The 25,258-nt window shown below is 48.3% G+C and overlaps 1 protein-coding gene, 3 non-coding genes and 1 pseudogene across 5 annotated transcripts; 2 read left to right on the top strand and 3 right to left on the bottom strand.

The window, feature by feature from the left end:
• Positions 1-3,870: 3,870 nt before the first annotated feature.
• On the bottom strand, positions 3,871-3,944 carry Trnai-aau (transfer RNA isoleucine (anticodon AAU)). The gene has a single exon. It is a non-coding gene; the product is annotated as a tRNA-Ile (tRNA).
• Positions 3,945-11,102: 7,158 nt separating this feature from the next.
• Positions 11,103-11,568, bottom strand: LOC110599293 (Golgi apparatus membrane protein TVP23 homolog B pseudogene; annotated as a pseudogene).
• A 1,361-nt stretch (positions 11,569-12,929) lies between these two features.
• Trnar-acg (transfer RNA arginine (anticodon ACG)) lies at positions 12,930-13,002 on the top strand. Its single transcript has one exon. It is a non-coding gene; the product is annotated as a tRNA-Arg (tRNA).
• Positions 13,003-13,652: 650 nt separating this feature from the next.
• Positions 13,653-13,726, top strand: Trnai-aau (transfer RNA isoleucine (anticodon AAU)). The gene has a single exon. It is a non-coding gene; the product is annotated as a tRNA-Ile (tRNA).
• A 3,622-nt stretch (positions 13,727-17,348) lies between these two features.
• On the bottom strand, positions 17,349-25,258 carry Prss16 (serine protease 16). Of its 2 annotated transcripts, XM_078018632.1 has the most exons (12): positions 25,189-25,258; positions 24,959-25,119; positions 24,092-24,191; positions 23,827-23,956; positions 22,242-22,365; positions 21,983-22,060; positions 21,844-21,891; positions 21,140-21,427; positions 20,292-20,433; positions 17,960-18,139; positions 17,736-17,881; positions 17,349-17,623 (listed from the first exon to the last, which is right to left on the bottom strand). In XM_078018632.1, the coding sequence occupies exons 1-12, from the start codon at positions 25,256-25,258 to the stop codon at positions 17,555-17,557; spliced, it is 1,536 nt and encodes a 511-aa protein (XP_077874758.1). In that variant the 3' UTR covers positions 17,349-17,554. The 2 variants fall into 2 exon arrangements, with proteins under 2 accessions (XP_077874758.1, XP_077874759.1); XM_078018633.1 differs by lacking the exons at positions 21,140-21,427; positions 21,844-21,891; positions 21,983-22,060; ... (1 more) ...; positions 23,827-23,956; positions 24,092-24,191.

Here is a 25,258-nt window from a genome sequence, read left to right as displayed (position 1 = left end):
GTCCGTATTATTTGACAGAAGTTAAAGAATTTTCTTACGAGTCCGAATAAGGGGGAAAAAAATCAGGACACTAGTTTTCTAATTATCTATGTACGCATCCTTTTTTGAAAGTGAGACGGCTGTGTCAAGGGCCCGTGGCATTTCCCGCTGTCCTTCTGTGTCACAGGAGGCGGTTGCATAAGTAGAGCGAACGGGTGCGGGGCAGCTGAGGGGGGCCCCCGGACCCCGGAGCCGGTGTCGACGGGTGGTAAACCTCCTGCGCCCGCCGAGCTGCAGGGCGCCGGGCGCGCTTCCCTCCCGGCCTCCTGGCCTCGGGTCTCTCCTGTGGGCCTTTCTCGCCTCTCATCCCGCTTCTCTGCAAAGCTCGCCGCAACATCCCTTTGCGGGAGACTGAGCTTTCCCACTTGGTCTAAGAGGGTCTGAGCTCGGGCTCTCTCCAGGAGCCGGCTGGGCCTGACCCTATCCCCAGGACAGTTTGGCTCCAGGGAACCAACAACACCAAGAGCTAAGGAACCCAGGTGTGGTCTGGCTCTCGGGGCTTCACATCTAGCTTCAGAGAGTGACCAGGGCCTTAGTCCTGTTGGAGCATCCCGGATACTGATGTTTTCTAAACAGAGGGCATAGTAAACACTGAGTGGACATCAAGCAGCTTAAACAATGAGTGACCCCTGGTCCCTGATGTCCTAAGAGCATGCTTTTTACACCTTTAACTTCAAAGTCAGAATGCGATTGTAATGGGGTCCACTTGATGATTTGAACATGACCCTTGCTGCTCTGCCACCGTGGCTTATTTAAAATCCACATCCTCCCGTCCCCTTCTCTCTCTCCCTCTTCCCCTCTCTATCCTTGGGGAAGCGGATTATGGGATTATGCGCCCTCCCGTCCCAGGCCAGTCCCTTTTCCTTGAGCACACATCACAGGAACGAAGTAATTCAGACTTCACGGTGGCCTCAGAGGACCTAAGAAGGGGCTCTCTGGGAAAGCCACAAGTGAACTGTGACTCCTGGCAGGACACAGCTGGAATGCAGCCTTTGGAACCACCTCTGTTACTCTTGACCACCAGAATCACAGCGTCTAGGACAGGAGTCCCTGCGTTTCTCTTTTGCTAGTAAAGCAATAAAACTCCTTTTTCCTTTTTCTCAAAATCTTGTTCTCGTTATTGGATTGACATCCAGGACAATGACTGAGCTATCAGTAAAAAATGTTTTTGTACCACAGCCCCAGACTTCACTAAGATTCATGAGCGGAACCCGCCAGTGGCCTTTGAGCTTGTGGCCCTGTCTCCGGAGTGAGCCCAGGAGTTGCAGTGACCAAGCACACAAGCCAAGGTACTCACCGGAGCCAGTGCCAGCCCAGATTAGGGTCTGAAACCAGACATGCTGCTGGGAGCCAGGCTCTGTGGGAGGTGGAGGGCTACGCTGTCTTGGGGTCAACCTTGAGGAATACAGATATTAGTAATTGCCAAATTTTCCTGGTAAAATAGTAAAATAATCATACAACAGAAACCTCTAATACACATTTTAAAATAAAACTAACTTATAGTTCTTAGAAACTTATTCAGGAGCTCACAGTAAATAAGTCTAGTTGACAACTGCCCCTCAGACTGAGGGTTTGGTGCTCCCCAACACCCCTGGGGTGGGGGCTTTACATTTATGGCCCAGCGGCCACTCTAGTTATGCAGACAACAATGGTTGCAGTGCCTTCTCTGGATGCCTCTCCCTCTCTGCCTTCCCTGTCTTCTTACACTGCATGTAGGCTGTGGTCTGGGTTTCAGGACTGCTCCCCTGCTCAGGACTCAGGGACCATCGCTCTTGAAACCAACTCAAGCTGAGGGTGTCTGAGGCTGAGAGCAAAGGCTGCACGCCCAGACCTGAACAAGGCCAAGAAGTCCGGAGGCTACACGTGTACTTCCTGCCTTTTGTCTCTTTGCTCCTCTTCTGTAAAAGCTGTACCTCAGCCTTCAGCCTGTGGACTCAAATCCTCACTCACTGATCTCTATTTATTTTAAATTTTATTTATTATTTTAAAATGCCAAATATCTTAATGGTTTATTAGAGGATATAATTTCTGTAGAAATTTGAATTCCCCCCAAACACACTCCAATACTGCAAAGAGAATTTGGATGAAATCCTTTAACCCTTGCTGTAGGCCTACGTAAAATAACAATTGCCTACATGTCTGTGCCCGGTTTTTACATCAGCAAGGCCCCATGGCCCTAATGCGTGTTTTTAAAATAAGTGTCCTGTGCACATTTCAAACATCCGTACACAGCAGCCTGCCTTGTCTCGGTTACTTGATTCTAGGCTGTATCGTGCTGTTGTTAGATCCTCAATCGCTGGCTCTTCAGCTGGTTTCTATTTTCTCTCTCATAAGGAAGTTTCCTAGGGATACACTCCAGCCCCAAACCCTGAGGTCGGCCCTCCCAAGCCAGCCCTCAAGTTCTCGTTCAGGTGCCCCCGCCTGAACTGGCCGGCCCTCTCCGACCGGAGCGCCTGCAGCTGGACCACTCGCCAGGACCGCTGCACCCTCACCCCTGTTGGTTTTGGAAGGAGACTCTTTGTACCCGTGGCCTGGGGAGCCCGGGAGCCTGGCTTGGGCGTCTCTGGCGCCGGTGCCTAGGACGTAGGGTGGCTGGGCTCCCGAGAGGCCGCAGGCGCAGAACCCTGCCCGCAGTCTTCGTCCGAGTCTCTTTTAGATGCGGGTCGGCGAGAGGCTGGGCTCGTGGGTGGGAGCCGCGGAATGCAGCCCCCACCCCCTCCAGTAGTCCAGTAGTCTCTGTCGTCTGAACCCGTTCGGGCTCGCAGGTCTGCCACGGTGGCCGTCGGTGAGATCCGAAGGGGATTCAGGCTTGCACCTCCGCGACCGCTGGGCAGTCCTGGCCGTCGGTGAGATCCGAAGGGGGTTCAGGCTTGCACCTCCGCGACGGATGGGCAGTCCTGGCCATTGGTGAGATCCCCAAAGCGTTCAGGCTTGCACCTCCGCGACCGCTGGGCAGTCCTGGCCGTCGGTGAGATCCGGAAGGGGGTTCAGGCTTGCACCTCCGCGACCGCTGGGCAGTCCTGGCCGTCGGTGAGATCCGAAGGGGGTTCAGGCTTGCACCTCCGCGACGGATGGGCAGTCCTGGCCATTGGTGAGATCCCAAAGGCGTTCAGGCTTGCACCTCCGCGACTGCTGGGCAGTCCTGGCCGTCGGTGAGATCCGAAGGGGGTTCAGGCTTTCACCTCCGCGACCGCTGGGCAGTCCTGGCCGTCGGTGAGATCCGAAGGGGGTTCAGGCTTGCACCTCCGCGACCGCTGGGCGGTCCTGGCCGTCGGTGAGATCCGAAGGGGGTTCAGGCTTGCACCTCCGCGACCGCTGGGCGGTCCTGGCCGTCGGTGAGATCCGAAGGGGGTTCAGGCTTGCACCTCCGCGACCGCTGGGCAGTCCTGGCCGTCGGCGAGATCCGAAGCGGGTTCAGGCTTGCACCTCCGCGACCGCTGGGCAGTCCTGGCCGTCGGCGAGATCCGAAGCGGGTTCAGGGGCGGCCGAGGGGCCAGCCTGTTGGCACGTGCAGTCTTCACCTTGTGTTTTGACCATCTGAGAAAGGAGATTGGTTTCCGGATCCTTCGGGAGGACAATAAAATCAAATTTAAAAAGCGCCCGCAAGCTTTCCAGTTCTTCGGTTTAATTTCCAGGCAGGTCTCCCATCCTGGGGCTGCAAGCCCTCTACAACACTGGGTTTTGGGGCGAACTGTAGGAGCCTTGGGGAAATCCTGGAAAACTGTAGCAGCGGCTGGAGATCCTGGGCTCGGGAAAGTATGCAGGGTGGCCTTGGAACTTTTGAGAAATGTGAACTATTTGTTGTTTCTTTTCAGTGGGAAAAAAAGGAACTGGCCCGTACGGGGATCGAACCCGCGACCTTGGCGTTATTAGCACCACGCTCTAACCAACTGAGCTAACCGGCCACTGTGAGGGAAGGGAAAAAAAGCCTTTCCCCGATCCCCTAAGGTGTTCTCTGCAGTAACAATGTCGGACTGGGAAGAATGTCTTTGCATATTTCGACTTTTGATAAAAAGATGACAGAGTTTTCTCTAAAAGCAAAATAACCAAAAAAAAAAAAAAAAAAAAAAAGCACTGCTTTTTAAAGCCATACTCCTAGACTTAAACTTTTCAAGCTTCTTTCAATGGCTCAAGATACCTGAGCTTTTGAGGGATACCTCACATCCAAACCGTAGCAACAATCTAGATTGTTCCAAAGGGCATATGTGTATGTTGAAAGAAATTAGTCTAAGATTGCCAGGATAGAATTTAATTGTGAATAAAACGGTAGAGCTTTGGCATGGTCATGATGGGTCATCATATTTTTACAGATAAAGCCTGCATTTTGGATAAGAGTGAAAATCTTTTTTCTTTCTTTCTTTCTTTCTTTCTTTTTTTTTTTTTTTTTTTTTTTTTTTTTTTTTTTAATGGTTTGCTAAGTAGTCATTAGCCTTAGATCCACCTGGACCCATTCCCCCTGTAAATCCCTTAGTTAAGGGCAGTTTTCCAACTTTACAATTACTGTCAAGATTACTGGCCCTCACCATATCATTCCTGTGACATCAGTTCAGAGTCCTTCAAAGTCTGTGATGATTTTCCCTGATGGTTTTACTAGTAGTTGAATTTTTCCCTTCTCCCCATGAGCTTTCTTAGCTCATGCTTCAATTGTACCTGAACTCTTCTTCTCTTGGATTGGAATCAGTGTTTCCAGCCACGACTCCAAGACATCAGACATCCCAAACAAATGCAGAGACACCAACACAGTTCGAATTCTGGCCCAAGTGTGTTGGCGAACACACACACACACATACACATCCATCTCTTCCCATGAAACATAGTGATTCTCTCAGCACTTTGTTTCCTAACCTACCAACTACAACTTTAAGTTCATCTTCCTGAAGAAAGTTTGACCCAGTTATTCAGCCCTCATCCATATATCTTCTCACCACTCTTACATCCATAGCTTCCCCAGTCATTGTCACTCTGCCCTATGGTCAACCACCCTTCTTGAATCTAGCATTCCAGGTGAAATTTAGCCTTGGCAACCCACAGGCAACTGCAGTCCCTCCAGGAGTCTTTTTTTCGGTCACAATTAACTACTTGCAATTCCCTGACTATTCCAGATTCTGGGTATTACTATCTTTCCTAGAAATGTTCCTCCTCTATAGCTCCATTTCTAACTCTTCATCTAATGGTTTCCTCTAACGACTCATAATATAACTCAAATGTCTCTTCTATGTATCACATATCAAATTTTATAGAAATGTTTTATATCTCACAATGCTTTACAATTATTTTTAATATCTAGTTACTAACAAACCTCTACCCTCCGTGGGGCAGGAGAGGTCCTATGGTGACATAATGCCAGCTATAAATAGGCACTTAATATATGTTTGTGGGATAAATAATTGAGCTGAATACAATTTGGGGCAAATCAAAGTTTCCAAATCAAGTTATCTGCCTTTGTTATGTGAATGAAATATTACTTACATGAGAAAGAAAGAAACTTGGGCACTAAAATTTAATGAAGCCAACCATAGTAGGAAAACTTAGTTTACATTTTTGTCCAGAAAATTGTCCTTGATTCAGTTCTTCCCAGGGTGCCACTAATGGAACAATTGTGGTGTTTGTAGATTTAGTAAATAGATTACTTATTGAGCACCAAGGGCATTGTGAATATAAGAAATAAAATAGTAAGAGATACATAGTTACTGGCCACACAGGGGTCAGAGGAAAAGGGTGAACATGCACACAATTGTCTAAAATTAGAATGAAATGATGAAACAGGATTGGAAAACACAGTCATTGTCACACACTTTGTTTCTGAAAAGAAAACAAATCTGCTGTCCTGCAAAGGCTGAATAATAGAAAAGAAAATATCTTTTTATTTTTTCTCCCTGTTTATCCCACTCCAAAAGAGGATACAGACCAACTAAAACATTGTCCGTGAATATGCTGCTGGATGGATTTTATTTTTTGAGACAGGCAAGGTGATATTTCCTCTCCTTCCCCACCCCAGGGCACCATCCCTCTTTCTATATTGGCAAAGGGGGTGTGATTGATGCTCAGAAAACAACTGGCCAGAATGTGAAACAGGTCTTAAGTACATGCATTAAAAAAAATAAAAAGTCTTAGTGTGTTCAATTTTTTTTCTAATAAAATGTTAATTAAAAATTAGGAAGAAAGAAGAGAAAATCCACCAAAATACTAAGAATACAATAAGCTTCATGCCCAGGAAGGAACGTTTATGAATGCAGCTAAACCTTCTCCCCCAAAGTACTCAGTTAATGTCTTCATTCCAGCTGTTAATGCTGAGTTACTTTGTGAGTAAATTTAGGTTTCCTAGAACTAAAATGGAATTTATTTCTGTCCTGTAAATCGTCTTAAAATCAAAGTTACCATAGTTTTCACATTTCTCTACATTTGTTTCCATTTGCAGATGAGCTCTTTGATCAGGAAAAAAAAAAAGAATACATGGAAATATTTAGGATTAATGCTCTCCAAACGCCTGCTCATCAGCACGTGCGCCAGATGAATCAGACCTGTCAGCCACTGGCCTCCTAAACCCGCCGCTAACCGAACGCAGTTGTTTGCCTGAAGGATCTTCGGATCCGTCAGGTTCTTGGCGGTCCCGGGTCTCGCAGCTCTCTGATGCCCAGTCTCCTGAGCCACACCTGGAAGCCTCCCCATCTACCTGCGGCCTCCTTTCCCTACCTAGGTCTGACTAGTTCCAGAACTGCGGCTCTAGAGGCACCCAGTCTCCTTCTCCCCAAAATGTCACCATTGTTTGTAGTGATCTGTTTCTCATTCCAGAGATTTTTAAATGAGCAACCAAAGTTCTACAAATATATTTTCTTTTTTTTTCTGTCACAGATAGTGGCAATTTATTCACATTCCATCCTTTCCTTTTAATTTTTTTATTCGGAATGTATTTTTTCCATCTTCCCATATCTGAAACAGAAAAATGTTCTCATTGTCTTATAAATACGCCTCGTATTCAGTTACATGCTCGGTACCAGCGTTGGCACTGGAGTTTCCCTCCTGTTGTCACACACACTGTTTATAGCTGTGGGCGGTCACTGAATCTCATGTGTGCCACCACGACTTACACACATGTAGAAGAACCGCATCAAAAAACATGTTCACTGGCAATTTTGATAGTCCTCACCTCACCGCCCTCAAAAGACCTGAGCCCTTTATCCTTTTTGTACACCTGGGTTTTGTTTGTTTGTTTGTGTTTGCATTTGTTTTTCTTTTCTCCAGTACTGGGGATTGAACCCAGGGGGCTTTACCCCTGATCTGCATCCCCAGCTCTTTTGGTTTTTTAGACAGGGTCTCACTAAGGTGCTTAGGTCTGGCTAATTTGCTAAGGCTGTCTTTAAACTTGTGAGCCTCCTGTGGGAGGGGGAGGAGGAGAAAGAAGCAGCAGCCTGGATCTAGTCCTAGGTGGGCTTCTCTGACCACAGAAGGGAAGCCTGTGATCCCTCTCTTGAAGACCAAAAATGTTCCCAAGGAAATAACCCGACCTTGTCCCCGCAACCCCGAGGTGGCGCGCTCGGAGGACACCTGGGGGACTTGCTGAGGCTGCACTCAGTCCCGCCGAGGTCGGTAACGTGGGAAAGACACCGAGGTTGACTTAGAGGCGCCCGGAGCTCGGGTGGCCGAGCCCTCCCGCACTCCTGCGCCGGGAGCTGGGAGGAGCCCGGCTCGGGGGAGGTGGAGGTGGACACGAGGTGACCAGGTGACGTTAGGGACGAGTCCCGAGCCGAGGCTGGTGAGCGGCCGCGCGGGTCCTGCTCCCTGCACGAATGAGATCCCAGTGGTGGAGTATCTGTGATCCAAAACGTGGAAGGCGCAGAAGGGAAGTGGACCTAGACTGCGGTGTGACCCTGGACCAGAACCACGTCCTGGCGATCACATGACCTACATCGCTCACCAGGTTATGGCCAAGGGACAACAGAAGAGCAGTATCTCTCTTACAGATACTCCCCGTAGGATGCAAAGACTGTTCTGCCTGAAACAGTGTCGCATTGTCTTTGCAAAATATTGTTTTATAAACTGTTTTTAAATGTCAGTTTGCAATGGTTCAGCTTCTCATATTTCCGCATGAATTTTGTTTTCTTTACCATTTACATTGGAGATGAGTGATGTGAATGGATCAGTATTTAATATCAATATAATTTTAAATTTTACCTAAGAAAAATAACCTGAGTAAAACAGAACACATTTTTTATCATTCTTAAAAAATTTTGTTACAAATAACAGTAGAGTCTATTTTGACATATTTATACAAACATGGAATTTATTTTATTACTAGAATACATTTTTAAGCAGACCATAATATCTTTCACCCTGTCAAAAAAAGGGCAAAATCCTTTCTAAGTGGTAGATGAAAATTATGCCACAGATAAAGGAAAACACCAAGAAAGGTAAAATAGAAATGTATATATTTTAAAAGTCATATTTGGTCAAGAAACTTAAAAACTATATATTAAAATTATAAAATCATGTAAATTATAAAATCAAAACTGAGGCTTTGACAACTTGACTTGAAAAAACTGTAAAAATCCTCCTTTCTGAAGACTGGAAAGACAGGCTGGGCATGCAGCTTCGAGATAGAATACTTCTCTAGTCATACCCAAGGCCTCAAGTTCACTTCCCAGCACTCAAAACTAAAGAAAGATTGAGAGGCAAATAGAATGTCATCTAACTGCCCCACCTCTGAAGTCAGACATCATTGATGTGTTGTATTGGCTTTGTTTTTTTATTTGCTTTGTGGCTTTAAGCAAATTACTTAGCTTCTTCATGCTTTGGATTCCCTACTTGTAAGAAACCTTTGAATAGTGCTTGCATATGAAATGCATTCTCCCAGACAGGCCCGACTCATCTTTAAAGAGTCTTCGTAATGCTATGATCACATGCATGGAGCAAGTCTACTGCATTCTGTAGAGTGATTGCCTTGAGGGAAATCATTTGAGTATTTGCATGGTGAGCTGAACTAGCTTTGATGGGATGTCATTTTCACTTGAGAGAATGCCCAACATTCACACTTGGGTGCTTATCAAACTGACAGTAATGAGAGCCAATGTTAAAACTCAAGTTATCAAGCAAAAATCAGAATTTGGGAAACCTATGTTCCAGAAGGATGAGTTTGGCAACTTCCAGTTTGAAATACATATTGACCATCTCATGGGAACAAAATCAATAAAACCTAGTTAAATATAACGGTTTAGATTTTATGTCCACTTTTTTTTTATTTCACCAGAATAACAGAATGACAGAATAAAATGTCTGATGTCATCTAGACTCAGCATAGAGTCTAGACACATAGATTATCAAGCATCACCCCCCTGCCATCCTCCTCTGACAGTCAATTGGGCAAAACCCACCCATAACACTCTGCTCCACCACCTGCAAGCTGTGTCCCTTGTGAGAGTTCTGAGTGGTCTCCAGGACTCAGGAAGAGAGATGGAAGCCAAAGTCACAACAAATTATTGAAGGTTTTTGAAATCAAATCCCATGGGAGTCTGAAAATACCCTGTCTGGCATTTGGGAAGCAATCTGGACTCTCTTTGTGAGTCATGGAACTTCTGTTAATTTTAACAAATAGAAAGTATGAAGGAAGGAAGTGTCCCATGGATGAAGAATACTAAAAGAAAAAACAAAAATTATTAGGTTTGAGGGTACCCAAAGAGTCACCCTTCCTTTCTGGTGTGGACTGGAGAACCCTACAGGAAGTTTCCATAGTGTGGTAATTAGCTCGGACTTACCCAAGGTCCTTGGATTGGAAACCTAGCCCAGACAACAGCTTTTCCAACATTTTTTACTTCATCAAGAAATGTAAAAGTTTCAAGCTGGGGATATAGCTCAGTTGGTAGAGTGCTTACCTTGCATAAATAAGGCCTTGAGTTCAAACCCCCCACCAAGAAAAAAACCCAGTTTCTTTTTTTTTTTTTTTGCTTTGTAAACAATAGTTTTATACAAATATAAAGTTGTGCACCTTCCAAGCTATCACTCCAATACACATTTATTCAACTAAAACATCTTTAAAATATTTTAACAATGCACAAATACATTCACAACATAATCTGCTGATTAAAAGACTCCAACAAAGTTTCTAGTACCTAGAAATTTACAATTTACAGAATTTACAACTGTCTACAATAATTTTTTAGATTGGTTTAGTTTACAGTTAAATATATTGCCTTGTTTAAGAAATATTATTAATACAATTGTATGATTTATAATATCCCCATTATAGCAAGAAAAAATAGATTCATAAAATGTCTTTAGGCATTCATTATGCCAAGTATTTAAATGATTATTCTTACTATGATATAAGAATACTATTCATTTAGTGCTAAAAGATTTTTTTTAGTCCAGAGACCATTTCAGAGTTTCCAGGAAGTTCCAAAATAAAATCTGACTATCCTTTCCATGAAATAAATAGAACAACAGCAATCCCTGGGTATCGCTTAAACATAAACTATAAAGATTCCATTTATTATTTAGGCCTTAAGTATAAAAATAAAAGAAAATTTTAGACACTAGTTAACACTACCAGCCTGAATTTGTTTTTCACTTGTGCATGTCTAAGGTAAGCAATTTCAACATGAAGTATGTATTTAAAATCAACAATTTTTTTCTAACTTTTTAACTCATACACAAGCCAAGTGTTTACTCTTAATCATGGAATCAACTTATTTCCGAAAATAACCTACAGAAATAGTATGTAAACACACATACCTTTGAGACCGACTAAGAACATCCCTTATTCTGTGGATCAAAATGAAAATATCTCTGTAACATATGTAAACTAACACATTAATTTGGGATATACAGATACATTACTATATGCATACATATGTACACCATAAAATAAATTCTGATAATGTTCTTAATGATATCATACTTCCCAGCCTCAACTACTAGAAAAAGAAAATAAAAACTTTGTTTTAAAAAAAGAAAACAGTTTTCATGGTAACTTTGTAAGTGAAAACAAAACAACAACAACAACAACAAAAACCCCAATGCTCCTCTTTGCAACTGGACTGAGCTCTAAACAGTTTATAATCAAGTATCACTTAGGCCATTCCCCAATATCACAGAAAACATAATTTTCTCTCTATTCAAGAAGTCTGTTCATTTCCGGTGTTTTGTTTTAAATACTGCTTTCCAAGATACAGGTAGCCATGCTGGTTAAATTCTTCCCGCTGCCCACTTTGCACCTGATGTACCCCTACAGGTTGGCACCCTGTAGTACCACACCCATAATGACCACAGGCAACCCTTTTACTCTAAAGGAGAAGAGAGCACTAAAGGCAAATATCACCCATGCACTGGACAGGCAATTAGTCCTAACCAAAAGATTCTTGATTCAGCTTCTGAAACAGTTTTATTCTCCTGAGGAGATGCCTTCCTGGACTCAAACACCCAATGACTCTTTCCATCCTCATCAATATGATTCTACCACCCAAGGCCTACCATCAGTCTACCTGTGACATTCTTCACTGCCCAAAAGTCATGTGACAACAAGATAATTGTCACCATACAAGCAATAAAGCTCTGCTGAGCAATTCACAGAGAAGATAGACGATAATGGCACTGACTCGGAAGAACAAAGGGAAAAATGATGCCACTGGATGTCGGATTTTGGATTTTCTTGGTCTATTAGTTGTCTCTTCTTCTGCATCAAAGAATGAAACGTCTTCAGAGTCATCATTGCTGTCCGTCAAGGTAATTGTGGTAATAGCTACCTGAAAGCAAGGCTCTGCCAGTGTCTCCCATCCTACAGGATCTCAGGGCACGCACCCCTACAGGGCAGGCCACAAGGGAGCTGAAGAGGTGCCCGGAGGCCGCTCCCCTATCACCTCCTAGCGTGCACCACGGTCGGAGGGAAAAAAGCCCAATTTCTTAATGACAATCTTTGTGCTTTCTCTGGGGTTCCAAAATTGAAAATGAAAGCTTGATTACAAGTCATCCTGATTGGGGCAGTGCTGAAGCCCAGCATTTAGCCAGTCTTGAAACAATGGAACTGTAAGTTCTGCAGAGGGCTTCCAAGAAGAAAGAAGACTCCCGCCCCCCCATTTGGCCATGGCCTTTTGGGCAAAAGGTAGCCAAGGATAAGGAGCTTTGCATTCTGGCTTCTAGGTTCGTGTTGTTAAGGATGTTACTATTCTCTGTCTCAGAACCATTTTCTTAAAAGCAGTTACATATTTTGAAGTGTCTATTTTGTTAATTTTGAAAACTAAAATAAAGGAGCAATTTATCTAAAGATAGCATCTGTTTTCGTTTTTTTTGTTAATAAATCAGTTTCTAACATTTGATGCAAACGATTTCTAGAGTGCGTGTTTCCTATTGAACTTTGCCTCCCTTTGCTTGCAGATTATTTTGCGTGCTTTTATCTGCTGCAAGATGTTTCATACAATTTTGCCTTGCATCTCTCCTGTAATGAGTTATTCCTTTATTAGCAATAAAAAGATGTAATTCTTATAACTAAATGTATTCCACGTACCTTATTTTATAACATTTAATTAGAAATAATACTGAGTACTCATTAGTAATCCAAGCACACGTCACTGGTACTCATTATAAGTATATATGAGAATAAATATAGTAAACGTGGAATTGTGGCAAATTAACAGATAAAAATTTAGTGATGAGGTCACAAGTACACCAAGAGAAACAAGCGCACACAGGAAAAAAAGACAATCCCTTCTATTCAAAGGTGATGCTCTAAAGGTTAAATTCATTCTTCTAGGAATTTAAAACAAAGGAGAAAATCGGGTATCGATCATATCTGAATAGACTCACCAGGATCCAAATTTTGCGGTGAGTTTCATCAGGGTGTCCGCACGGGTGACGTGGAAATGGTATTTTATCAACTATCATATCAGGGGCCTCCCCAGCGCGGGCCAGTGGCGCAATGGATAACGCGTCTGACTACGGATCAGAAGATTCTAGGTTCGACTCCTGGCTGGCTCGGGCCTCCCCTTTTCTTCCCGCCGAAAGGTCAATACAGAAGCGAGTTCTGCAAGAGGTCAGATGGCACTTACTGTAAAGTGGCCTTCTGTTTGTCTAGTGCCAATTTTGCCTTACGGTTTTAGCAGTCGCCTAACTCGGAACGAGGCGGGTGACAGGAAAAGAACACCCTGACCTCAGACTTCGTTCTTGAACTTCTTCCAGCTACCGACCGATGGGGGAAAGGGTCGTGGGAAGACCTGCAGTTTTCCATGGAGGGTGCTTTAAGGAGAAGCGAACAAAACCTAAGAAGGCGTCTACCAGCCTTCGCCCCAACCTCCTGCGGGGCAAGACCCGCGGTCCCACCGCCACAGAAGGGCGCCTCCTTGGGGAGCGTCGGTCCCGAGGAGCCGCGGGGCAGAGCCGCGAATCCGGGCCTCCGCCTTCGCCCGGACTCGCTTCCCTGCGCAGCGCCGGGAGCTGGACCTGGAAGGAGCAGGACCCGGGAGCCGCGCGGCCCCCAAGGAACAGGAGTTCCGCCGAGCAGGACGCGGGAGGGGCACGGTCCCCAGGAGCAGAACCCCGAGAAGCGAGATTCTGTCTATTAGACGAGGCCCGGTCTTCCAGCCGGCCGAGACCTTGCTGTCTGTAACTTGAGGCCGCGGCTCACGGGCGGCCGGTTAGCTCAGTTGGTTAGAGCGTGGTGCTAATAACGCCAAGGTCGCGGGTTCGATCCCCGTACGGGTCAAGTTTTGCCTGGCTTTCTTCCGGGGCAGCCCCGTAATTATCCTTCATCTCCTCCAAGGATCCCCTCGTCCACGTCGACCCCGCTCATCCCGCCGTACCTGTGCTCTGTCCTCCTGGAGCTCTACAACTTGGGGCGTGGCAGTGATCTCTTTCCCAAATGAGTCCTGAATCCAACCTTCTTTCCCAAGTTTTCAAGAGGTACGATGGAAGGAGGATCCCTCCCTAGAAGTGTGTTTTCTGAAGGCCTTTTCAGGTTTAACGCACACTGAGGTGGCTCTTCGGGGGGTAGGTATTCCTTTGAACGAGGAACGGTCCCTTTTTTGCGCTGGGGGGGGGTGGGGGGCGCGGATAAACTAGACAGGAGTCAAATACGGACACTCCACCCAGTCTGCGCTTGTGGCTCAAGCGGTAGCGAGCTCGGCTGGTGTGCGCCGGGCCCCGGGTTCGAGCCTTCGCGCCCCATAAAAGTAGACTGAGAAGCTCTGAGCATCTCCTGGGTCGTGACTTGCTTCCGCCTTGGAAGAACAGCCCCAAGTTGGGTTACCCCTGAGCTTTTCTTGGGTCGGTCCATCGGTTTTCCCCGGACTGTGCTGGCACTTCTCTAGAGTTATCTGGACAAAGCTGCTATTTATACAAAAACACAAAATCGAAATCATTCAGCTGATGGAAATTCCTCCCAAGACGAAAAAGTAAAAGAAAAGTGTAACACGACTCTAAACGGAATGCAATATTCATGAACAAGCACGTGTCGATATGAAAACCAAGCACGTCGACAACCTCAACCAGAAGTCAAACAGAAACGAACAAAAATGAGATGAGATGAAGTAAGTTTTCAGTTTAGTTTAAAAAAAAATCAAGAAAAAGAAAAAAATCACATCAGAAATGGAGGTTCCAATACACTCAAGGGAGACCTCATTAAAACGTTTGATAATAAGAAAGAAAGAGAAAGGTCCGTTTTTATTTCTTTACCACCTTCTCATTCCCCAGAGGAGGCAAAGATATAAAAATCAGCCATAGAAAAGTGACAGAAGTAAAGGGTAGGTAAAGAGATCCAATACATACATGACTGCATTCCCTGGAAGAATCAGCAGAGTACAAATAGCAATTAAAACCATGATCCAAGAAAAGTTTGTGAACAGAAGCCAAGCGTTGGGCTTTCAAAGAACAAAATTAAAAATTAGACACAGCATTAAACATAGAAATAAAAGTATGAGCCAAGAAATATATAACTAGCCAAACTAATATATGAGAAGCAAGATTATTAGAAAAAAAGTTTTAAATATGCAAATACAGGATTCTCAAGCCACTCTTACAGAGTTCCTCACATCCTCCTCCTCCTCACACACCTTCCCTCCTTCAATGATGCAACAGATGATAGCAAGAATTTATACAAATATGCTTGTGTAAAGAAAATCACAAACATCTATGGGTACAGTTTACTTCTGAAGTTGAAAATTATTTAGGATGGGCAAGGGGTGAGGAGGAGACTTTTCACACTCTTTTATTTTTATTGTTCTTTAACTTTGAAATGCATATTTCTTTCCTCTAAATTAAACTTTAATCAAATGTTTAAAAAAAAAAGAAATTTTACTTTTGAAATTAGTCTTCAGCTCTTGGCTTCTTTCCTACTGTGTGGATGTTCATGAAAATTGTTCACACCTGACATTTTAAGACTCTGGTTTTCTCCTCCACTGAACTGGCAAATACCCAGGTGCAGAAGTGTAGGAAGTGCAGATGGTTTTCATTTCTTGTCAGAAACCATCAAAATAGGTTCACTTTCCGGGCATGAATGTTTCCCAAAGGCAAAAGGTATCGCCCGGGGGCCTTCAGCTTTCCCTGGCTGGGTGCTCTGTACCTTTGCTCTGGAGACACTGGCAGCAGGGCCCAGACCACAGGGAGGTGGCCGCCTAGACGTCTGTTAGGTGACTTCTGCTTCTGTTGCTCTGCAACAGAGACCTGGGAGTGGACCTGAGGTCAGAGTGGTGCCTTATTTGTGTAGAAAAGAATAAAATGGCCTTCAGCTTGAGCGGAAGAGCACACGTGGCGTCATGAACACCCTGCTCCAGCCAAATGCAATAACCAAACACAGCAGGTGGCACGTCCCTTCAGTTTTAAAGGTCACTGTTTTAAGTGCTTTTTTTCTAAAATAAAATAGGAAGTTGTTTGACTCTATCTTAACCCGATTCTCCCTCCCTCCCTCCCTTCCTTCCTTCCTCCCTCCCTCCCTCCCTTCCTTCCTTCCTTCCTTCCTTCCTTCCATCTCTTGCAGGTTACTTTTAAATTAACAAAATCGTGCACTGACCATTCCATCAAGAGCGCTATCTGGATGATGGTGCTCTGGACGGGTGGTGGTGATCTATTCCGTTGTTGGAGACACAGAAGAAGAAAGTCCAAACAGGAGACGACAGGTGTTAAGTACTAGCAAAAAACCCCTATATTGCCCCACATGGACCTCAAACCAGCAACCCAGGCACTATTACCACCACAGTGTAACCTAGTGAGCTAGCTGGTCAGCACATTAACTCTTCTACAAGGAATATATGACCATAAACCACACCGAGGGATCTCGCTTCTTCAAAAATTTCTCTGGGAGAAAAAAAAAAAAATCACAATCTGGAAACACTTTGGACAGGCCTGAGTTCCTTCTGAGTTCCACTTCCCCACTGCGGACAGTGAAAACGAAATAGAAAAGATCAACTTGTGCCCAAAGCAGCCCTCCCTCTCCCAGGTAAAGTATGAGCCAAGAAATATATAACTAGCCAAACTAATATATGAGAAGCAAGATTATTAGAAAAAAAGTTTTAAATATGCAAATACAGGATTCTCAAGCCACTCTTGAGAACTAAGAAATACAGGTCAATGTCCCCAAATGAGGCTTCACCTGAGGAGGCCTGCAAACCTGCAAACCTGCAAACCCGAAATGCCCGAAGCCCTCCGCTGTGTTCTGCGCTAGACTTTGGCAGGCTGCTCCTTAGGGCAACTTGCTGAGGCTGGCCCTGAATTTGTAATCCTCCTGTCTCAGCCTCTGGGATTACAGGCGTGTGCCATCTAGGTGGATGTAAATTTTTGATGGAGGATTCTTGATCTGGACACCCCCACACAGGCATACACTCCCCACCACAATCCTAGTACTAAAACAAATACTTTGTGTGTAAATTGAGACCCCTGGGTTTATGTATGAGCGTTATTGACTTTGCTTGTGTGAGATGCTCAATCATCTCTTGGGAACCTTGCTCTCACCTGCAATCCTCACAATGAAAATATAACTTGTGCATGATTTTTGAGTGTCTGCTTTGTGCTAGCTACTATTTTAGAAACTGAGGATATAGAATTATAAGTGAACAAAATTCTCTCTTTATGAAGCCTACCATTGCACAGAAAATGAAATAATCATGCAAATTACATAATAAAGTAAATGATGAAAAACAGTGTAGAGAAAAAGTTGGAAATGGGAAGGGGTGTTGGGAGTGCAGGAGTTTGGGTCTTCAGCAAGTTCTCTTCCTCCAGCAATAAAAGACTTGAATTGCTGTTCAGTATTAGGGCAGAACACTCCTCCCAAACCACAGAGCAGAAAGAGCTGCATCTCTCTTGACATTTAACATGCAAAACACCAACATGCACAATGAGAAAGATCATCCACTATATTTGCATGTTCTTTCCTGTACCAAACACTTGTGGTCTGGGAGTGAGGGTGTTTACAGACAATTATATGCAGAACAGGTACAGAATCCCAGTCCCTGGGGATCTTCTAAACAAGAGGCCTTCTTCTGTCCAGTGAATGAGTATGTCCAGGAGGAAGTGGCCAGGCGGGAGCTGTGGGGTGCAAGGCTCAGACCCCTCTCTGAAGCTGGCTCTGCTTTGCTTGCCTGAGCCAGGTCTGCAGTTGCTGGGATATGCTCTGTGGAGAGGCAGGAAGAGCTCTGAAGGCCAGACCCCAGCTCTAGTAGAAAGAAGGGACATGGGATAAGCATGCCAGTGAGAGCTCGTGGTATCCAGCGCCTTTTTCTCACCTGGCGTCCTAAGCGGAGGCTGGGAGAGTCTGAGGGTCTCTCGGGTGCCATGTCCAAGCAGTGGGAGGCACTAGGGATGAGAAGGGCTGGCTCTGAGGGTCCCAAGGTCTGTGTTACACTTAGCACATGCCAGGGGTCTGTGTCCCCTGGGAAGAAAGGAGAGGGTGGAGTGTTGAGCTGGCACTGGGGGAAGCTTACCAGCCAGGTTCTAATGCCAGGCTCACCATTCACGAACAGCACTTGGGTGGCACCGGGGCTCTGGCCACCGTAGTAGGCGTTTGTCTGGGCCACGGCCTGGGCTACAGAGGAAGCGGAGAGTCCAAACACTTGCTCACATAGCTCCAACTGGGAGGGCAGGGCTGGGAGCTGGGAGAAAGGACATCCAGGACCCTTGCAGGTGACGTCTGTGAAGGGAGATACCTGAGTGTGAGAAATAGACAGAGCCAGTCGCCCGCTCTCCACCATCACTTACAGGGTTCTCCTCAGCGAGCTTGCAGTGTTTTCAGAGACTGCACACCCCATGGTGACAACCCAGAGGTGACAACCCAGGGCTATGATGATGAGAACCGCTCAGGAGGTGGGGGTGCCAGAGGAAGCATAACAGGCTCAAGGACATCCCGTAAGGCATAAGGCCTTATGGAATTCGAGTAAGCCAGAGAACAGAAAGCACTGCCAACAGCGGAGACAGAACGTGCAAAGATCTGCAGGTGAGAGGTCTCTGAAGCCACCAATGCTCAGATTGGATCATGTCTCCTCTGCTTGAAACCCAGAGCTCACTGTGCTTCAGGGCAAATCTAACTTCTATAACCCCCAAACCAACTCATTCCTCCTTTGCCATATATTGAGCACCTACCATGTGCCCAGAAGTTGGACTATTGGGCACATAGTGGCAAACAAACAGGTTTGGATCCTGCTGTTGCAGGACTTAATGGCAAGAAGAAATGCCTAGAGGACAACTGGACCATTTAAAGAGGACACAGAGCTACCAAGGTGGGCATGGGAAGGCTGGCGTATCTTGAGGGAGGACGGAAGGCTTCCTGAGGGGGCATCTTGTGTGCAGACTCGAGGAGGAGGAAACTGTGAGAAGCAGGAAATGTGCAGCACCAGCAGCGTGAACAACACCTGCAAGTCTTCTGAAGTTAGAAAGATAGGCATGTTGAGGATCAAAACATCAAATGCCTCCTAACAACAGGAGCAAACACTTGCAGAATACTTACTGTCTTATCACCAGCTAGCCGGGCTGGCGACCTGGGCTGGGTTCACAAGAGCTGGCTGCACCAATAACTTAAGAAAATGGCTAAAGAAGCATGAGACACACAAAATACCTTTTGCTTGCAGGAATCAGGGACGGCTCTCCATCTTAAGGGTCCATTGGAAAGAGAGAGAGAGCATGCCTGAGACCCTTTTTATTAAGAAAGACACTCAGGAAAGTTCCACCCAGATGAGACAAGGGATTGCGTTTCAGGGGGGTGTAGCCCAGTTTCACTGGGTGACACCCACTCCCAGAGCTTCATTCCCTGCCTAGCAGAGGTGAGATCCACCTGTTTCTATCATCAGAAACCAGTGTCACACCTGCATGGCTCAAGGCTAGGGGTCCATGCTCAGTCCTATGTGGCAGCTCCCGACACGGTACACCAGCATTATTCTTAGCATATTATGTACATTACCTCCTTTGATCCTTGAAACAACCCTATGAGAGAATACCCTTATTATTTTCATTTTAGGGCTGTAGAAACTAAGGCATAGACAGGCAAGTCACTTGCCTATATTTTCCCAAGAACACATAAGCAGGAAATGGAATTGGAATTTGAATATTTTACTTTAAACCACTATCCTCACTACCTTCCAAAGACACAGTGAAGATTTTGAACTGAAATCTGGGTTAGAAGGGCCAGATTTAACAATACAGAATATCTAGTTAAATTTGAATTTCAATAAACAAAAACTCCACTTTTTAGTATGCCGTATTTGGGACACACATATGAAATTTTTTTGTTTATCTGAAATTCAAATTTAACTGCGTAACCTATATTTTGTCTGGCAACTCCACCTGAGGTCACTAAGAAGCCAGGGGAAGGTTTTGAGCAGAGGAGCAACAAGGACCTTCCTGGATGCAGTGTGGTGGGTGGTACAGGTGAGATGAAAAATCTGGAAACCTGGGTCAGGCAGGGCTGGTCAGGGGTCTAGGCAGGAGAGGATGGTCCTCTTCAGGACAGCAGAGGGGAACAGAGAGCAGAGGGACCAGAAGGGGTCCAAGAGTGGTGGTACTCGTGACTAACAGGTCATCTGAATACTGCCCTCAGGATTCCGGTCTGGTGGCTGGGGAGAGTGGAGAGGAGCACAGGAAGAGCAGGTGGAAGGCCTGAGTGTGAGCATGAAGAGGCCTGTGAGGTCCAAGCTCACCCACACCAGGACGGCTGCCTACCCTCTGCAGCCCAGCATACAAGGTCAGGCTCGCCGTCTTACGGAAATCAAAATCAGCCCGCGTCACCTGGGTGATGGCCACTGGCAGGCACAGCATGTATATTTGGGTCAGTGGTCATGCCTGTCACTCACAGAAGCCGAACTCCGTGCAAGTCTGGTACAACCACTGCCGGTCACCCAGGCCAGACCCTTGGGGCTCAGAGGCTCTCAGCTGGGTCACTGTCTCTGCTCGAGAGAGGCTCACACACCTCTGGCCCAGGCTGTGCATGACAATCTAGGAAACAGTAGGAACACACACATAAATCCCTTCTCCCCGCGCAAGCTAGGGCCTGTCAGACCCATAGGAGGGTCAGCTCCTGGGAGTCAATAGTCAGAGCAGGTGAATGTTTGGGTCCCTGTATACTTATGAGTTTTTAGGCAAGTGAAAATCTTTTGGATTTCCTCCTCCCCCTCCTCCTCCTCCTCTTCCCCCTCCTCCCCCTCCCGTTTCCTCTTCTGCAAGTGGGCATTGTGCTAGGGCCTATCTCCTAAGAATTCAACGAATGACATATGTGAGACATGTCTTATAGCACCCAGTCCAGATAGCACCAGAAAAGTGGGTTGGAATTGTGGATTCCGAGGTGTGGGCCCAGTCCCTATGAGAGCTCTGTTTCCAGGGCTGTGCTTTTTCATCAAATACTAATTGAGCACTTGCTCTGTGCAGGACACTGCTGCACGCCCAGAAAAGAGAACAGAACAAGAGGCAAAACAGATAATAGCCACAGTCTCTATCATTTGCCTCCTGCGTTCTAAGCTCCCAGCTAACCGCTTTGCTGGTCTCCCGTTTCACCTTCTGAGTATCAGCCCCGTGAGGTAACACCCCCACTTGACAGATGAGAAAACTAAGGCCCAGAGAGGGCTCTCGCCTAAGCCACACAGAACGGGTGGAGCAGGAGCCCTGGTCCGCTGGGGCCATGCCAGAGTGGGTCTGGGCACCTCACCTGCACTGCGCGCCGAAGTCCACCGTAGGGCTCGGGGTGGCTGCGGTTGCCGCCGCCCGCGAGGAGTCCGCAGAGCTGCCGCACGCTCAGCGGCACCCCCGCCTGCCCGTCGTACTGCACCGCGCCGCCCACCAGGGCCTGCAGCGTGCCCAGGAGCTCTGCCTGGTCTTCAGCTCGGCGCAGAGACCCGCAGGCTCCCAGCTCGGCCCGAAGCGCTGCTCGGGCGGCCCCGCCCGCGCGCAGCCGCCGCTCGACCTCCGCGAAGGCCGCGGACACCGCAGCCCGACACTGCGGGAGCGAGGGGCGGTGGGGACGCGGACCCAGGCCCGCCCGGCCCCACCACCCAGAACCGGTGTCGCACAGGCTCCCACCGTCCGCAGTCCCGGCCTCCCGCCCTCGGGCCCCGCCCACCCATGGCCCCGCCCACCCCAGACCTGGCTCCTCCCACCCCCGTCCCCGGGTGGGTGCGCCTCGCTCTCGACGCCCCGCCCACCCGAGCTCACCCTGCGGAGAGGCTCCGCTCTACAAGGCGCCGCCCACCCCGCGGGGTGCGCCTCGGCCCCTGCCGCCCCGCCCACCCAGCGCCCCCCGGCTTCGCAGACCCGGCGCTTCCCCCTGCAGCACCCTGCGGGGTCGCCCTCCGCGGCCCGGCTTCCGAGGTCTGGCCTCTCACCCTATGCCCCTCGCCTGATCCCGCCTCCTACCTGCAGCGACCCACCAATCGCCGCGTTCGCGAGGCTTCTGGACACCACCTGCAGTCCAGAAGGGGAGGATACTCAGGGAGGTGTCCAGGGCTCCGCCCGCTGGGACCTCCTCTTCCTCCCCTGTCGCCCACATTCTCACGTCGTTGTACTCGGAGAAGTCCAGCGTCGCCCGCACCGGGGCAGAGGAGGCGACCGAGGCGAAAATGAGATGCGGGAACTGAGAAAGGAGAGGCGTCAGCGGGCACCGCGTGCGCGCCCTCCGCCTGGGATCATCGCCGCAGGCCCCGCGAGCCCTGGGGAGACGGCTGTGCACGCGGAGCGTCGTGGGGAGGGCTCCTATCGCCGCGCTGGACCCCGCGTTTGGTCCCCTCCCCGGCCCATCGCAGGGGTCCCAGGACCTTCAGTCGGGTCCAGGCAGCCAAGGAGCCGGCGTAGGAACCTCCGAAGCAAATCCAGGGGCTGGTGGAGGAGACGTTGAAGAGGCGGGAAAGAGCCAGGCGGGCAGAGACCACGTCGGCCAGCCTGGGGACCGGGGCAACTCGGTCAGCCCGCCGCGGTGTGAATTCCTGCAGATCCAACCCGCGGGCAGCCCACCGAGGGACTTGGATGGCAGAGTCGGCCGAGGCCAGGCTCAGTTCTCTAGCATTTCTGAGGGACCTTGAGGTCTTTTTTCCGAAAACACCTGTGTCTAGGTCGGGGGAGATCCTGTCTTCCGCCTGTTAGGAAGCCTTTACCCACCTCCCCTCACTGTTTTTAGTGGAAGAGGAAAACTTTCCAAGTCACTTCGTTTTTCTTCTTTTTTTGGTACTGGGGTTTGAGCCCAGGGATGCGTTACCACTGAGCCTCGTTCCCAGCCTTTTTAAAGACAGGCTCTTACTCAGTCATTTAGGGCCCCGCTAAGTGGCTGAAACGGACCTTAAACTTGTGATCCTCCTGCCTCAGCCTCCCCCACCTGGGATTACAAGTGTGCACCACCATGCCGGGCTCCAAGGCACTTTATACTAAAACTTGACAAATATGGGGAGGAGTTGAAGGCGATGGAAGACAGCTACTCAGAGGAGGAGGAGGGGTCCTGGCTGGATGGGTTAAAAGGTGGGGGAGAAGGTGAGACACCGAGAAAAGCAGAGAAATACTGGGATATTTCTAACGTCCTCTTTGCCTCCTCAGGGCTTTCTGTCTTCACTTAGTGCCATACTGTGCAGTTAGAAACCAGTTTAGGTGGTAGGAAAAAACTGACATTTAGAGACACACAAAGAAACAGATATGGGCACAGAGCAGTGGAGACAAGAATGAGACAGATGGCAAAGATGCTGCCACAGAGACAGACACTGGGGAGGGGAGGGAAGAGGCCCTGGAGAATCATAGAGCTGCGGGGGCATTGTGGGGCTGGTAACAGTGGGCACAGAGGGGTGGAGAGGGGCCCTGCAGATGTCTGCAGGAAGCCACTCCTGCAGAGGGAAGTCTTAAGAGGCCCAAGATAGACATGTACCTGGAGAACAGCAAGGACCTCAGGCATCTGGAGCCTAGTGAGTCGGAGAGTCAGGGGTCAGAATTAACTGAGGCTAGAGCCCTGTCAACTAGGAGGCCTTGTGGCCCTGGTAAATACGTGGGCTTCACTCTGAACAATGTAAGGGACATGTGAGGGACTGGAGCCAGACAGGATCCTGATCTGGTGTGTGTTCTAACAGGATCATTCTGGTTTGCACCTGCAAGTCAAGGGCGGAACCAGGGAGCCTGGTGAAGGTGCTGGTGATCTGGACCAATGGGTCACAGTGAGACAGAGACAGACAAGAATGGAGGGTAAGAGAAAGGCAGGGAGAGTCAGAGCCCCAGAGAAAGAAAGAGTAAGACACTGTGAAAGAGAAGGAACAGGGAGCCCGAGGCTCCCAGGTGGGCACTGGGAGTGGAGAGGCACAGATGGAGAGGGGCCCAGGCAGACATCACTAGTCCTGAAGCCCAAGCACGTTCCCTACCCCCACTCACGCGTGGCGGCTGGACAAGTAGCGAAGCTGGGCCATGCCCAGGCCTCCGGGGGGTACACTCAGGCCATAAAATCTGTGCTCCAGGCTGATCACCAGGGCCCCGAAGGCAGGGGCCAGGGCTGCCGGGTGTCCTGTGAGGAGCATGGGGTGGGGAGGGAGATGCAAGCTGGTCCCTTGCCCCCTCAGGCCTCAGAGTGCCACCACTGCAGTTCCCCCTGCTGTCCCCACCAGCTTCCAACCAGGCCTCTTTCCCCCCTGCCTCTTACCTGCCATCACTGAGCCAGGTCCGAGGCTGCCCTCTCCCCCAAGATGCAGGAATACAGGTCCCTCCTGGCCAGCCCTATGCTGGTCATTCACCCAGTACCTCTGAGAGGGGGAAGAGGGAGAAGAAAGGCAGAATGAGAGGGAATGGGACTTTCCTTAGATATCCAGCAGCAGAATGTCTATTTGTGGAGTTATTTCTCTCTTTCTCCTCCTCCAGGGTGCAAGAGCCACATGTGCAGGTATTTTTGTCTGCTCATGTCCCCAGGACTGAATGGCAGGCACTTCCTGTTGTTTGAAGTACTAATCGTAGGATATGTGATGAGTTTGGGTGAATTCGGGAGTAGGGACCCAGTGGGATAAAGCTTGGGAGACTGTATACAAAGGAGGCACTGAAAAACACAAATGTGTTTACTCATTTAAGAGGGATTTGTGAGTGTGGGTTGAGAGTCAGGTCCGATTACCAAGCTAGTTCACATTTCTGCTACATACTGCTGGAAGGCTCCGTGTGCCACCTGCAGGTCAGGGAGAGGGGACACTGAGGGGCAATGAGAGGGTAAGAGGGACAGAGAAGGAAAGAGTGAGGAACATGAGGGACCAAGATGTGGGCCACTGAGGAGAGAGCTGAGAGTAAAGGTGAAGCTGAGACGTGGGAGGGGGGCGGCTATACTAAGTGGACCTGAGACCTGGGGCAGTGGAGCTGCATGAGAGGACTGTAAGGGGACACGGAGGCAGTACAGTATGAGACTCAGAGCAGGGGCAGAGGTGTGGACAGAGGTGTGGACTGAAGGAATAAACTGTACACTGAGAGGTAGGCAGCCAGAGGTCTCACTGAGAGCACGTCAGGGTGGGCAGTGAACTGACGGTCTCACCTGCAGGAAGGACCTTCCGTCAGAGGCATTGAAGGGGTCCAGCGGCTGCTCCAGCCACCCTGCTCTTGGGAGGGTGGCAGTGCCTGAGCCCAGGCGCAGGTGCAGACCAGAGTTCTCCTGGAGCCGCTGCATGTGCTCCCCCAGGCGTCTCAGGAGCAAGGCTGCAAGACACAGAGGGGCGGGAGTCAGGTGGCCCCTGGCCCCCTCTTGGCCCTCCATCTTCCACTTACCTGGAGCTGAGAGCCCCCAGAGGGAGACCAGGAGCAGAGGGCCCAGCCACTGGGCGAGCCCCATGGCCAT

The sequence above is a fragment of the Ictidomys tridecemlineatus genome, chromosome 8, assembly GCF_052094955.1.
Source record: "Ictidomys tridecemlineatus isolate mIctTri1 chromosome 8, mIctTri1.hap1, whole genome shotgun sequence".
Classification (NCBI taxonomy): domain Eukaryota; kingdom Metazoa; phylum Chordata; class Mammalia; order Rodentia; family Sciuridae; genus Ictidomys; species Ictidomys tridecemlineatus.
Note: the sequence above shows the minus strand (reverse complement) of the source record. Positions and strands in the feature narration are given on the sequence as shown.